The sequence below is a fragment of the Musca vetustissima genome, unplaced genomic scaffold, assembly GCF_032173495.1.
Source record: "Musca vetustissima isolate MV318-11 ecotype Yass unplaced genomic scaffold, APGP_CSIRO_Mvet_v1 utg238117, whole genome shotgun sequence".
NCBI lineage: Eukaryota > Metazoa > Arthropoda > Insecta > Diptera > Muscidae > Musca > Musca vetustissima.
The window spans coordinates 26,008-42,495 of NW_026884950.1; the positions used below are offsets into that span (position 1 = coordinate 26,008).

Consider the following 16,488-nt stretch of genomic DNA (forward strand, 5'->3'; position numbering starts at 1 on the left):
TTTATTACGATCGACAAAGATAATATGCGTTAGAAACGGGACATAATGTGACAAATTTTATTGACTTCAATTCTTATGCATATTACTTTTGGCCACCAACTTCGACGAGATCCTAAGACTCTTGAAATATCAAAAAAGAAAAAAAAATGGGAGTTACCAAATTAGTCTTCTTTGTTAGAGACATTTATGTTCGAAAAATTAAAATATTCCTCCTTCTCCAGATATCACCACGTATATGATAAAGAAGTGTATCTCAAATTCGATATGACCGAACTTGACATAATTATTATATTGAAGTTTTCTTCTTTTTTCGTTTTTTTTTAGTTGTTTTCCCTGCGGTGTTCATCATCGATAGCCAATTAAGTGAGAAATAGACCCTCGATCTGTTGTTCTTGGTTTTTTCATCTTGTTAGACGGATGCCGCTTATGTGATCGTCATCATTTTTGTTGTTGTAGTTGTTCGTCTCATGGCTGCCGTTATGCCGCGTTTTTTCTTTAGTTTTTTGGGGGTTCTCCATCAAAAGTTGAAAATTTATTGATATTACCATTAAAGCATTACAAGCATAACAATAAATTCAAATTTAAAACTCTCTCACACACACGCTCAAATGCTCATGTGGAGAAAGCCACTGTGTTCCCCCACTGAATGATTTTCCGTGGATTATTTCAATCTCTCTAACGTTTCGTCCGCTCGTGTGTGTGTGTCAACCTCCCCATTCATGGTCCACATTGCACCGTGCTTACAAGTCATTTATGTTATCTCAATACGTTCTGATATTGAAGATACTTAACGTTGTTGGGTCTTGTGGTACTCCAATGTAAAATTAAATCACATCGCATTGGTTCAGATCAACTCGGCTCGGCAAGGTTCGTATCGTATCGAATCGAATTGTATTGTTAATTAAGACGACACAGCAACATTAAAACATAAAGATAACACAACACTCGACACGCAATGCCGTTGATGGCCGACTGCTGGGCGGTCTATGGACCAGTCGCTGCTGCTGCTGCTCTCTATCAAGCAAGGAATATTTTATATAAAAAGCCCATATTTTTGTTTGGTGTGCGTTGAAGACCTGGGGGAAAGTATTGAGTTTGTTTTTATATCGAAAAACCACACAGACTGCTACTCCACTACTCATTATGGGACAATTCACGTAACACCAACAACAATTAACAAAAGTTGATTTTAGTTTCATCGAATGGGAATTATTTCCATGAGAATGAATTAAATACGCAGTGGACAAAGGTGGATAGAAACATCAAATACACATAGTCATGAAATACCGATGAATTGAATCATACAAAGAGAATAATGTTCCACACGCCACTAACCACAGGAGTACTTTGGAATTGATTATGACCGTTGATAATGATATTTCTGGGTTTCTATAAAAATATTAAACGCCAGGAAAAATATTTGATCGAATTGAAATATCACTTGTTGTAGGTCACAATGTTGAGAGTATAAGAAGAGAAAGGTGATTGTAATAGTTATAGCATATTTGGAATATCGTTTGATTTTTTTTACAAAAAGTATTTATTTATTAATAAATGTATTCTCCTTTTTGGCAACAGTCAACAACGCCTGTTGGGAAGAGGAAATTTTCACCAAGAAGAAGACCACGTCCGGTGTATACGATATTTAAGGCATGACCCTGTGGACCAGTGATGCCATATTTTGGCCAAATTTAGAGCAGAGGGTTTATGAAAATAATAAATATCACATATAAGGGTTTGAGGGACGCTGATTACGATTCTGAAAATAGTAAACATTTAATAGGGTGGATCCACAATGGTCGAATTTTTTAAAAGTATAATTAATCAAATGTGTTTTGAATAATGTTTGTAGACCTATGGTCACTGATTACAAATGTGAAATGAAAAAAAAAATGGATCAAACATAAGAAACAATTGCCTTAAATATATAATTCTATATTTTTAACAACTTGGTTAAAAACGTACCCTAAATCTCCAAAATGCGGAATATGGGAAGTACGTTTATTTGGGGCCTACTTCGAAACGTAAGTCAAGATTTCATACTCCATGAAATCCCAAAATATTTGGGTGTACTGTTATATGGGGTCTGGCTTAAAAAGTGAACCAAAATCGACGCATATCCCGGAGAATTTTCAAAACACTCCAAGAGCTGCCTTATCTGCTTGCGCAAGTACAAGTACTTCGGATCCAATAGTACGGGTAGTATCAGCGTCTTGTAGAGTGTGAGTTTGGTCCGGCGAGAGGTGGCCTTGCTTACTCAGACCATAGTAGCATCTGCACCTCAAAGCTGTAGTTTTCAAGTTCCACAGTTGGTCAGAGTCTACTGGACGTCTTGCGCGTTGATACCATCAGCTTGCGGACTCTTTCTAAATTCGTTCAAAGATGGCTGTTACCACTCGCAATGTTCCATCCATTATGGCGTAGGCAAGTAATATATGCTGTTTGGTGTACAGAGAGCCATTTCTGTTCACCTTTTTCCAGCAGGATGATAAACAGGCCACACGACAAACTGTCACCTTGCCTGAATCCTCGTTCTGTATTGAAGGGCTTCCGACTTTTACTAGTGACCTTGTGCCAGTTAATATTATCCTGCATAACCGTATTAATTTTACAGGTATGCCAAACGCAGACATGGTTTAATTACATCTGAACGGATAGGGCTGTCGAATGCGGCTTTATAAACGACGAGTAGGTGGAAAGTGTTGATGTGTTTTTCGTGGGTCTTTTCCAGGATTTGGCGCACAGTGAAAAATTGGTCAATGGTTGATTTGTCAGATCTGAAGCCGCATTGATATGGTCCAATAATGTCATTGACCATTGACTTTAGTCGTTCACATACATACAATGGGAAGAAGACTAATTCCTCTATAGTTGGCACATATCTTGTCTTGTCACCTTTTTTGTGCTCGGGACACATGATGCTGAGGTTCCAATCATTGGGCATGCATTCCACTAGCCAAATTGTGTTAATCAGCTGGTGCATGTTCCTGGCCAGCATCTGACCACTTGTCTTGAATAGTTCGACTGGTAACCCATCGGCTCCTGTTACTTTATTACTCTTCAGCCGATTGATTGCTATTCTGGAGTATACCTTAAAAATGTAAAAATATATCCGAATTTCTCTTAAATTTTATTATCCGCTAAGCAAATACTCTATTTATAACATGCATTTTGTTCTTATTTTACACATTCCACCTAGAAATTTACATATCCCAATAAATGTTCTTTTACCCATGGTTCAAATTCCAAACTTGTATTTGAAATAAAAAAAAATTACAAATACCTGTGACATACACAATACATTCTTCTAGGAAAGTGTCAAATATGGATATACCGACCGCATTAATTAACTCCGCTTAGTGTACATTACGCTCATAATAACTAGTAGTAGTAAATATTTATTCCATGAAATCGACAAAATAACAAAAATGTCTTGTCACCATTTAACCCTTTTCTCCAAATTTGAAGTTCCATTATTCCCAACAGCATAAAGGTGTCATATCGAAGACAATTAAACATCATATTTTTTTTTTCAAAACTATTAAAGAGATTCGAAGTTAAACCGAAAATGTCTAATGGGGCTATGTCACAGCATTTAATACTTTCTACGAACAGTTTTCGGTAGACAAAGAAGAAGCATATCATTGTCACATGATGTGGCATATGTTTGACATTGTTCTACTGCACAGTACTCACAATAGAGATATTCCCAGAGATGACAGTGATTATGACAATGTTGATGATTTTGAATTTTTTGGTATTGTCGTTGTTGTTACTTTTCGAATTATGAATGCTAGCTGCATTTTGTGATGGAGTGCGGCATAGATAGTTCAGTTCGTTGGTTTCAAAGTAGCTTTTTCTTTGTACTTATAGCAAAAGTAGTTGCTTTTCATTTCAAAAAGTAAGTTGTTGCAGCCCCCATCGATGTTGGATGGTAGAAAAAAGCCCGCCCCACCATATAAGCAGTCCCCTTATTGTACTGCAGCGAAAACCGAACAACAACAACAAATGCAACATCACTGCGTTGCATGCATTTCTGAAGTGACAATCATTGTGACTGTCTATTGTCGCTGTGGCTGTTCTTACTAGAACTAATGCTGATGCTGGTGTTGTTGTTCTTGCTGTTGCCGCTGTCCTCGTCATCATCATCGCCATGACAGTGATTGTTAACAATCAAAATTGTTGTATGTTGTACGTGCCATTTCTTGAATAAGAAAATCCCCCAATTTCCAGTCATGAAGTACTAAAAGTCGACCATATCACGAAGAAACCCCAAACCGACTGACTGACTGGCTGGATGACATTTATTGATTCTTACAACAGTCGTGAATCGTACTTTCGGCCATATCAGCCTGCCCGGGCTCCCTTTCGTGCAACTTCGGTACAGTCAACCAACTAACCAATCATCCAGCCATAATCAGTTTTTGTTTGCCTTAGTTTTGACACACATCCATTCCATTCCATCTTTGGATTGATGTTTGTTCTTGCTGACTGTCGCTCAGTTGGGGATGCTAACTGTCGTCGTCGCCTTCGTCGTTCACCATTGGAAGGAAGGCAATAACAAAAAATAAGACGTTAGAAGTTATTTATTTTGCATATTTTTCAATTTCCTTCATTTCCGTTCAATATTCACACAGATTTCGTGTCTTCAGTTGAAATTGCTGTTGTTGTTTAGAATCTGCTGTTACTGTTTTTTTTGTTTCTCATTTATAATTCGTCGTTTCCTTATAACCGTAATTTTGCCTCAATTTTATAACGCAATTTAGATTTTCATTCGAAATTGGCACTTTGGAAATTTTTGAGCACCGCCACTCAATAATCGGAAGAAGCAGTGGGCTGAGAAGATACGCTTAAATTAATTGAATCGTCGAAAGACAGACAGAAATATTTAAATTTATGGCTATTTAATGAGTAATTAGCTATTAAAATTATAAAAATCGTCGGTAAGCAAAAATAACCTAATACAAATAAATCTGAATTTGTATCTGAGTATGTTAGTGTTATTATTGTTTTTTACTCCAAAATTCCCTTGGAAATTGCTAGGTTCCTACCGAAAGCGTCCCAGGGCTAAGCTTATAAAGTATGTAGGTATACATATTTTTCTTATACAATTACGCACGTTTAACTATATTTTTCCTAATACAAACATGCTAGAAATAACTTATTGTTATTAAAAATTAATTTAACAATATTTTGAATTCCTAATACATGATGTCGGATATAAAGGTTTAGTCAGTCGGTAATGCCGACTGATATAAGTATACCCTCGAAATTACACACATGTTTTATAATTCGCTTTATATAAGGTATATATTTCGGGTCCCACCCTTCCATTTGGTCTATGCTTGGTAGAAATAATAGGTAGTACAGAGATTATGGTTCAAATCGGACATTCCATTCGCCTAATATTGAATTTAAAAATATTGAAAGTTGTGACTTTTTGTCTGAGGGTATAATTAACCTATAGCCGGCCAATTTTTAATCACTTTTTTTAAAAACGCATTCTAGCGCTAATAATTTATATTATAGTTAGTAAGGCCGCGAAATATTGGCCCTAGACCCATCTTTAAGTATACCGATCGTCGGTCCATCTGCCCATTATAATCTTTAAACACGATACAGTCCACAGTTGTGGACACGATGGGTTCTGGCCAAAGAAACCCCGTATTGTTTTTGGTAATGATCCGCTAATATTTAGAGGATTTTTGTCTGTTTTTCTTGTCGCTCTAGAGACCGCAATTATGACCTGAACGAAATCTTAAACCAGGAAGGGAATCTGGCAAAAAATAAGTAAGTAAAGTAAAAATGAAGATCGCTCAATATTTAGCGTGTCAAATGTACCCTGCCATTTGCCTGAAAAATTAGAAAATTGTTACTCCGTAACGTATATATTCACTCCTGAAGGACATAGACCCGAGTTGGTGATAGTATATCCAAATTAAAAAATGTATACCGGGAATACAACATTTGGAAAATATGCCACGCTTGGAAAGTGAAGTTTTTGACCTATAATCGCTCAAAAGGGTGCAAATATCGCGAAATATTGCCCAGGCTCAGAATTTAGAACCGCAAAAAGTTAGATTTTCGTGTTAGTTGCAGTTGTCAGTTGCAATTTTGGTTTCGTAAATTCCGTACAGGAATTTTTGATCCTGCCGGTCGTCAAAAGTATCGTTAAAATCAGAGAAATTATCGAAGTTGACAGGCATGTTAGCAGTCATAACATCGCCCATGAGCTAAAAAACTGTTTTAATGGAACCCCACCCATTCTCGATTTTAATTTTTCAAGATTTTCAATGAGCTGGTAAATCAATACCAATGCTTGTTAAAGTTTGTAACTTTGCACATATGTATATATTTGAATATTTAAAAGAGAAGAAAAATAATTTACAAAAAAAATTTTGTTATTGTTTTGTTGTTGTTTTTTGTAATTAAAGAAAAGTCCTTATTTTTGATTGCGGGCATGATAACTCCTCACTGGAACATCGGAATCCGAAAATTCCAACGGTATTAGAAAGAGTACATGTCTGACTCTAGTATGAACTAGGATTATTGACTTCGCTCTAAAATTAACAAAATGTCGGACCTTTAAAACAATATTTTTGGAAAATCGCCGATTTTTGACCAAAAACCAAGTTAAAAAATGAGGTAGATCTTCACCGATTGGCTTTATCCTAGTTCACACGATAGCTATACACTCACAGAGAAACGTGTAAAAATTTGGAATGGATTGGGTTATTAGTGCCCGCCATTCGCAAAAGAGAAAAAGGCGTTTAAAGTTTGAGAAGCCCGTCACTTGATGCTGACACAATAAATCGGCTCTATCTTCAAGAGTTCTTGAGATTTTCACTTGAAATTTTGTAGGGACATTCTTGAATTAGTGTAGATTCGAATTAAATAAAAACTGTTTTAAATCATTTACAATTGATTTGGTTTGGAAGTTTAAATGCATCCGCCATACAGTCCGGACTTGGCACCAAACGCTTATATCTTTTTCTTGAATTGCAATATTTCTTTAATGATACAAGATCGGTATCTAGGGAGGATTGTGAAAGACGACTACTGGAGTTTTTGCAAATAGAAAGCAGGACTTCTATAAGAGAGGCATTATGAAGTTAAGGTGCATATTTGAAGTCCTATATTTCATATAAAAATAATATTTATTTTTCACTAACCTAAAATATGATTCATGACAATTATTTCCATGAATTTTAAAGGAATGATACAAGTTTTTTTTTTTTAATTCCGCCATGGCGTAAATATGAATTTTTTCCGAAGTTGACTCTGCAGTCGCCTAAAATATAAATTTTAAAATTGAAATTTTAGTTGATATAACGGAACCGATTATTTTCCTGAAAATATTTCACTTACATCATTGCCTTGTATTTATTAAATTTAATATACATCCTGGCTTTATAAAACATAATACATTCCACACGGCATTGTTGATTTAATATCTCCGTATAATACCATAAAATCTATGACAATCTGCACCAACTCATTGCGAACATTAAAAATGCTGTTATAGATGGCAAAAATTCAATTTACATTTGATGACATTCCAAAAGGCAATTCATTTCCTACGAAATCACCAACCATCAGCCATTGAAAAAAGCGCCAAAAACAACAACAGCAGCGACAGCAGAAAGCGTTTGCAATCAACGAAATCATCATCTATTTTAGCGTTGATTTTAATTTTAAAGAGATTTACGTTGAGATTTACCAGAATGTCACACAAAGCAAATGACAGTGAGACCGACTGACTCGATGGATGGCAGGCAGAATGACTTACTGACTGACTAGTTGAGTGAATGTGATGGACAGGAAACATTGCTACATAATAATTATTTCTTTTTAACACTCCCGATTTATTTGATTTTATCAGAGTATTGTTGTTGTTGTTATTGTTCGTGTTGTGTTATTTTTCGAAATTAAATTTTATCATATCTTCAGCATTCTAATGACGTGTTTTAAAATCGACACCTTTTTTTCTCTAGTTTTACGACACAAACCCAAACGAAAACCGCCGAAAAGAACAACAACAATAACAAACACTCAAGTAAAGGAGAGAAAAATTCAAATTTTCAAACAATAAAATAGACTCATAAAATTCCAACCAGCAATTTGTGGGTTCTTTATTTCGGCTGACAGTTGTACAAAAATGGGAAAAAAATTAAGGACCGAACAAAGAGCAACAGCGACCCAATTTCATGTTTAAAAGAACAAAGAATGAGAAAAAAAAGGAAAAAGGAACGTCATGTATTTTCGTTTGTGTACTCCATTCAAAGGAGGCGCTATGGATGTTGTTCGCAGCCTTTTTACATTGGTATAGGTGATGCCTTCATTCCGTTTTCTATTTTTTTCATCGGGGTTTTTTTGTCCGCCAAGTCCCTTCAGATCAAGTGATCTTAATTGATTTTGTATGTCATTAATTGGAAAATTGATGGTTTTTGTTCGCCGTTCGGTCGTTTGATTCGATGGCTGCTGCTGCACCAACAAACACCCCAAAAACGTTGATGTCAACTGTCTCATTGATGAATGAAAAGAAAAGAACATTTTTTTGTCGTTTCTTTTCGGCAATTAATGATCGACAATGGCACATGCTGATGGCACCGAATCGAAGAGTAGGTGGTTTCAATTCAAACGACAGCGGCGGAGGCAAACATTAAAATTTTGATTTTTTATTGTATTTTCTTAAATTATAACGAATAATGTTCTTCTTCATCGACTTCGTATCTTATCTTTGGGAAACCTTTCAAAAATTCATAAAGCCAACAAATGTAAATTATCAGATAATAACAATAAACTTTTTATGGATTTTAAGATTTATCAGAACAACCACAACATAGGCTACATTTTTTGGAATGTGAAAGAAACAACACATGTTTGTTGTACCGATGTTATTTTTATTGGATTTAGATTTGTGATGTTCCCATAAAATCATATTATTAAGAATGTGAGAATATTAAGATGAAAATGTCTATGACTGACATTGTTGGAGTTTTAGAAAAAAAATCAATATTAGAAGCGGGAATTGTGCCATTGTGGCAAAACTGGTCTCCGATCTATCAGTACCATGATAAATACGGATATCATATGTCAAACTATTAAGGGATACATTCCTCCCTTCGAAACCTTTAGTGTGTCTAATGAGTAAATAAAGTATCTCGTTATGTGTCGAATTATTGAGTTATACATTCCTCTCTTAAAAAATTTATACGCCTGCTCCTCATCTCATCTTAAAAAATGGTCTATTTTTTAAGATCATAAATATTAAAAATATCAAACTTAGAAACGAAGTACCAGAAAGAGTGGACCCATGTGCCCCATCTTTGGATTCGGTCTAGGCTAGAAAAAAAAAAATAATACGATGAGTAAAGTTTGGATGAAAAGTGGATACTCCGTTCTTTTCATATACGATTTATAAAGTTTCAAAAGTTTGACTCTTTGTGGGGGAGGTACTAGAAGGAGTGGACCGATAAGTCCCATTTCCCAACAATATACAGGTATGATTAAAGTTTTGGGATGTGCAAAGTTCGATTTGAATCAGATATCTGTTCGCATGATATAATAAAATTAATTTTCAGCAGGTAGAAGAGGAAGTGGTTTGATTTCCACCTATCTTGGAAATTTAGTTGAGTTTGAATAAAATATTATGATGTGCAAAGTTTGGATATTGGATTTAACAATATTAAATAAATCCATTATTATATGCATTCAAGGACTTTATTCAACATGCTTCGGAAATGTGATAATCGCTTGGTGCCAAGTCCGCGCTGTATGGCGTATGCCTTAAAACTTCTCAACCAAGCTCCCGAAGTTTCTAGCGAGTCACTGTAGATGTGTGTGGCCGAGCGTTGCCCTGGTGGAACACGACACCTCTCCTGCTGGCCAATTCTGGCCGTTAATTAGAGATCAGAATTTATCGTTTGGCCATATGGAAGCAGCTCATAATAAATAACCCCTTCCAGTCCCACCAAATGCATAGCATAACCGTTCCTGGCCGTTAGTCCTGCTTTGGCCACCGTTTGAGGTGCTTTACCGCACTTTGACCACGGCCTTTTTGCAGAGGGCTATCGTATGCGTGCATATCGTATCCACCATCCGTTTAAGGAATAGGTATATCTCATTCCGTTTGGCCAAGGCTTCGTAGATGGAAATTCGACCCATCCTATTTTTTCTGTTAATTGGAGTGGCACCAAAACATCGAGCTTCTTTTTCAATCCAGCTTTGTGTAAATGGTTTAAAACAGTTTTATGGTCGATTTTTAGCTCCTGGGCGATGTTACGACTGCTAAAATGCCGGTCAACATCGATCATTTCTCCGATTATCATTTTCGACGACCGGCCTTTTTTCCCAACCTAATATTTAAAATGTTGACCCTTTGTGGGAAGGTAACAGAAGGAGTGGATAAATAGATCCAAACTTCCGACATGATAGGCTAGGCTTGGTAAAGGTTTGCTAAGTTTGGTTTAAATCGATATTATAAAATGTGCAAAGTTCGGTGAAATCGTTTACTCCCTTCTAGAGTTATCATGCGCACCAGCTGGCCAGAAAGACGGACATTTGTAAATCGGCTCCAAATTGTCTTAAACGGATTTGGTCCAATGAAACATGGTTTAGACCCCATGTTTCAATATTTCTTGAGTCAATTTTTAGTCGTATCGAAGTGTATACTCTCATTAGCCATAGAGCTGAGGGTATTCTCGTAAGTAATTTCTCGTCGTTAGGTGTGAATTCTATTTTAAAAGCCAGAAGAACGCTACGAAATGCTTGACGAGTGTAAATGCAGACTCGATGGTAGAAAAAGTGATAATAATAATAATATTGTCGAGCTAACTAGAATGAAGAAGATATCTCTCACCCCAAGTCAAAGGAGACTGCAAGAGGGTCCCTATAGGTTATTACACCTTAAGGGTGAACAGCGAAGTCCTCATTGAAATGAGAATATCGTAGGGGGTTGGCAACAGAACACGGGCTCCAAATCAAGACAAATCTGGCAATGCAGATAATCCAACGTAAACAATTGGAAGAACGAGTAATGAGAAGAAGAAGACCAGCAATACAACAGCCCACAAGTTCGCCCCACAAATGTGTTTTCAAACACTTTGAAAATACCCAGTAACATTTTATTTTTATTTCGTTGTTAAACCATTTCAAAATTTTATTTCTCTATAGCCTCAACAAATTACAAGAAAAAAAGGTATTAAAAATAATTATAATAATTTGGCGCCATAAGAATGACCGATCAGAAAAAGAAATTCAGCTGTGACTTTAATATCGAAGCAAAGATTCCCAAAGGCTTGTACGAGAATTTCGTTGCCGTTCAAGCATCATTATTGGGATTACGAGGCTATATTGAAGCTACCGCTCAGGGTTTTCAAGGTAAATTGGAAAGTGAAAATAAGGAGTTGCTGGAGAAAATAAAACAAATCATGGAGACGACAAAGGATTTTATAGCTCTGATAACCAAGGCAATATTTTCGGAGATTAAAGAAATTGAAAATTTCACCGAAGAAACCTTTAAAATTAAGTGAAAGAATTTTTATCGTGAGCTAGTTAAAATAAAATTGAAAAGGAGCTGGAATTACAGATTGCATATCAAGTGGACAAATTACATAAAATAAAGTATTTAAGATATTTCTTGTCAAAATAACTATTAACAGCCTTGCATTTGTCAGGTGATTTCAATAAAGGAGCACCAAAAAGGTCGCAAATCCAAAAGTGAAGTAAGCATATGGTATTTTAATGCTACTGAAGGTTTTGGAATTTTAATTACAATTGTTAAATGACCTTCGTCGTCATTCGGTGTTTCTTTAGACAAAAGATGCGTTTGGCACGCTTGTAAGTAGAAAATGTTTTATTTAAATTATTCGCCTATTATATTCAAGGCCAGATTTCCACTAATATTTAAGACAGGAAATATTGATTAGAAATTCCCCCCTTACCTACAATACCCATTAAATTTCATTCCAATAAGGAAGGCATCCATTTCATTGAACAAGGAATGAAATCTCGACTGTCGACGTTGCATCTGTTACAGCCACCTCAGCATCTGAACATTTAAATCTTTTCAATTACAATGGTATTTCTTATTAATGATGCCCTCCGTATCTTTCTTGGAATTCTCTATCTCTCGTTAAATTGTCTTCCGATGACAAAATGTGTTTTTCTTTCTCTAACATTAGCAGCAGCATTACAAAAATAACAACAACATCAAAAATAACAATTTCCTGAATGGGGTAAATTGTTGCATTCCTAGAGGAAGTAAAACAGAACACAAAAGAGAGAGGGAGAGAGTGTGAGGGAGATAGTGATAGGCTAAGCAACAACAACCCCAACATAACAATCCATTCAATGTCATTTCTGGTGCTAGAAAAATGTGTCATTGAGAGTTCTCGGTTCCTTAGTTCATTGCGTTCTATCCTATCGATATTGGAATGAATGAATGGATGGTTGGATGAGTGAATTGAATAGGGTTTGGAATAGATGAATGTTTATTTATCATTCCGGTGCATAGGCTACGGCTACTTTATTGTCAAATGAGTTGTGAAATCCCGAAGGAGAAGTAAATAATCAGGCAAGAAAATATCCAGTAGTCGTATGCCTCTGCAATCTGGTATGATGACGATGATAACACCAAAAATGGTAACAACAACAACGAGAACACTAGTGCTAGTAACTAGAACTGAAAGCACCATCATCAACCATTATTGAGATAAATGTGAAGTAAGAAAAAAACAAGAAAGAAACAACAACAAAATCGAAAATATTTTTCTTCAGAGTCATTGTTATTGAGAAAATATCGAATGGAAAGATTTGTTTTGAATTTACGATGACCTTTGATTTTTAGTTAACAAACTGAAATATATAAATGAAAGGGAGGGGGCATATCTGTGTGTAATGAGGTACAGTGGGGCGAGGAGGATACTTTTTGGAAATATATTACAAGTGCGTAGCATAATCTATCTAAAGAAGATTATCTAAAAATATTCCATAAATCCATCCATTTGTAGCCATACATAAATTAATATACAGAACGCCTTTATGACGAAATCCAGACTTATGTATTGATTGAAGGCTCTTTATAGGTCGTCAATGGAGATTCTTATGAGATTTGTGATTATTAATGTTCGTAGACATAAGGTTTTCTGTGCAAGAATCCGGTAAACGTGGCAAATAATGATGAAAACATTCGTGTATCGATTTATCCGATTTATAAATATTGAAAATTCTGACCCTTTGTGGGGAAGGTACCACAAGGAGTGGGCCACACTTGATCTAGGCTTGGTTGAACTAGGTTGTGCAAAGTTTGGTTCAAATCGCACATTCCATTCGCCTGATATTGAATTTATAAATATTGCACATTTTGACCTTCGTGGGGGAGGTACCAGAAAGGGTGAACCAATGGGTTCCATTTTCGGACATGATCTAGGCTTGGTAAAGATAAAGATTGGTTTCATTTGCTAGATATTGGATTTATAAATATTGAAAATTTTGAAGGAGTGAATCAATAAGTCCGAATTATAAGTCGGAATTCATCTGCGCTTCATAAAGGTAATATGTTGTACAAAGTTTGGTTCAAATCGGTTAGACCGTACGCATGATATTATAATATGATATTATATATGTCTTTGTGCATATGTTTGTAACAGTCAAAAGGAAACGAGATGGTTCCTTTTGAGAATATGCATAGAAATTGGAAAATTCACCGAATCACTTTCTAAGTCGATTTATGCATGTCCATCCGTCTGTCTGCCCATATTATTTTGTAAACAGAGTACAAGTCGCATTTATAATCGGAATTGGAAGAAATTTGGCACAGCTCATTTATTTGGCCCAAGGACGAAACATTTTGAATTTGGAAAAATAGTTATAGCTCCCATATATATTTTCGTCCGATTTAATGTAAATGGTGTACCAAAGTGCCTATATATTTTTCAATTTGCTCGAAATTCGGCATAGCGTACTGAATTAAGTCTAGAATAATGTGTATTAAGTTTCGAGAAAATCGGTTCAGATTTGGATACAGCACACATATATATTTTCGTCCGATTTTTTATATTTCGATTTGTACGAAATTCGGCATAGCGTACAAAATTAAGTTTCGAGATAATCGGTTCAGATGTGGATATAGCTCCCATATATATATTCGTCCAATTTTTTGTATATGGTGCACCAAATTCCCTATATATCTTTCGATTTGCACAAAATTTGACATAGCGCACTGAATTGAGTCTAGAATGATGTGTGCTAAGTTTCGTAAAAAATCGGTTCAGATTTATATATAGCTCCCATATATATTTTCGTTAGATTTTAGGAAAATGGTGCACCGAGTGACACGAAATTTTGCTCATCGTATCATATTGGGACTAGAATGACGTTATTGCGTTTTGTTGAAATTGGTGCAGATGCAGCCACAGCTTCTATATATATTTCAAACGAGTGCGCTAGAATAAATTTTAATAGGTTGCATAAAGTTTGTATCAATTTGGCTCATAGTCTGATCACATGGTATTATACTCTCCTTATTGGTTTTAGCACAATTTTTGTCAATTTTCTGGGGGAGATACCAGAAGGAGTGCACCGATATTTCCCATCTTCGAACTTGAACTAAGTTTTGTAGAATTATTACGATGTGCAAAGTTTGGATGAAATCGGTTACTCCCTTCGAGCCAGACAGACAGTCGGACTTCCATTTGTAAATCGACTCAAAATTGTCTGAAACGTATTTGCTCCAATGAAACATGGGATAAGGCACAAAGTGTATATATGATTCAAAATACGTCACAGGTGATGAATCATGGAGTTATGAGGCCGAAATATAGTTTTCGGTGAAATTTGACACCTATCTCAATCTAGCCAATTTTTGATCTGTCATGTAGAGGAGTCAATATTTCATCCACCGTACACATCTGATTTGGCACACAATGACATCGATTTACCCATATGATCGCGAAAATTGCAAGTAAAAATCCCGAAAATGGAGATATAGCCGATTTATTGTACCAGCATCATGCAATGAATGCAATGTCAAATACAAAATTAGATAAACTATGGTTGGAAAACTAGGCTAGGAAATTTAATATTTTATTCTGATCAATAATAAATATACTTTATGAGGTCTCCGAATCTTAAAAGTGTTGCTAACGGAATGACAAATTCAGGATATAATAATATGCTGTTATAATTATATTATAACATTTAATTATTTATTTTATTATGTTTTATAATTTTCTTTCCAATTTTTTCGTAGAGTTCCTTGTTATTTTTACATTGTCATCCATTGTGTTCCACTGTGCACCAATAAATTGTAGGGCTTCTTAAAATAAATTTTCCAAAAACAAATCAATGATAAATTTAGCTGCCTTTGATAATAACAAACAAAAAAGGGGAACTAGGAACAAGGAAAAAAGGATGCTGATGTCACATTTCCAAAAACACACACAAGAAGTCAGGAAGTAGACAATCTAATAATGTTTTGTTTCTGTAGGCATTGTTGTTGTTGCTGCCGATGCTGGTTCATACGCGGCAGCTTCTGTTGTTTTTTGTTATCGATATTTTATGGCATTTTGAGACAAATCACCTGGAGGCAGTAAAGTGCGTGTGTTTTCATCAATTCCGGCCATAATTTGTCAGTGAATGTCTGTCTGTATGTCTGTGTATGTAAAAAAGGAAGAAGAATGAATGGATGGAGAAAAAGTGCATGTAATCTCACACCACACCCGGCGACCGAATAACCGACAGACAGGCTGAGAGACTTGTGAATACGTGTTACTTTCACACTTTGGGGTATTTTGAAAACAAAGCCATACAAACAACTGCACATACACATATACATGACAAAAAAAAAAAACAAGAATCAATTAGATATATGGCCAGCAAAAAGAAAACAGTAGGCAATTTCCATGGAGTTGTTGTCTGATATGATTGTGCACGACACACTGAGAAAAGTTAAAAAAAAAGTTGAAGGAAGAGTCAAAAACTCCTTTAAATTTTTCTTTTGAACATTTTAAATTTTTTGGATGGCAATTTGGGTATGATTAGTGTCTTCGCCAATATTTTTAAATTGAGTGTGTATAATTTGGCACCTTATTGTCCAAGAGTGTAAAGTACCCTTCAGAAAGAATTTTTCTAATGGCATTGCCTCCCATATAAATGTCCAGACTAATTTTGGGAAGTTAGAATGTCCACCTCCTGGTAAAAAAGTATTAAAAATTTTACCCTGCCAAACTTAACGAAGTTCTCATTTTCTCTCACTGCAATAACTTAAAAATGCACAAAGCCTTGGACATACCAAACTCAACAAAAAGTAAAGAAGAAATATTGTAATGAAAAATAATTGTTTTCCTACTTTTCGTTGTCACACAAAACGCAGAGAAAAAAACGGTTATGAAAATAAAATAAGAAGACAAATCGAGAAAAAGAAAAAAAACAACAATCTCAAGAGACAACATTAGACCCCTTTGTGGACAACGGGGTAGACGACAA

The 16,488-nt window shown here is 35.4% G+C and overlaps 1 protein-coding gene across 1 annotated transcript; it reads left to right on the forward strand.

Moving 5' to 3' along the window:
- The first annotated feature begins 11,237 nt into the window (after window positions 1-11,237).
- Window positions 11,238-11,540, forward strand: LOC133332044 (uncharacterized). Its single transcript, XM_061540426.1, has one exon. It carries the CDS (start codon window positions 11,238-11,240, stop codon window positions 11,532-11,534), a length of 297 nt encoding a protein of 98 aa, XP_061396410.1. The 3' UTR covers window positions 11,535-11,540.
- The last annotated feature ends 4,948 nt before the right edge of the window (window positions 11,541-16,488 follow it).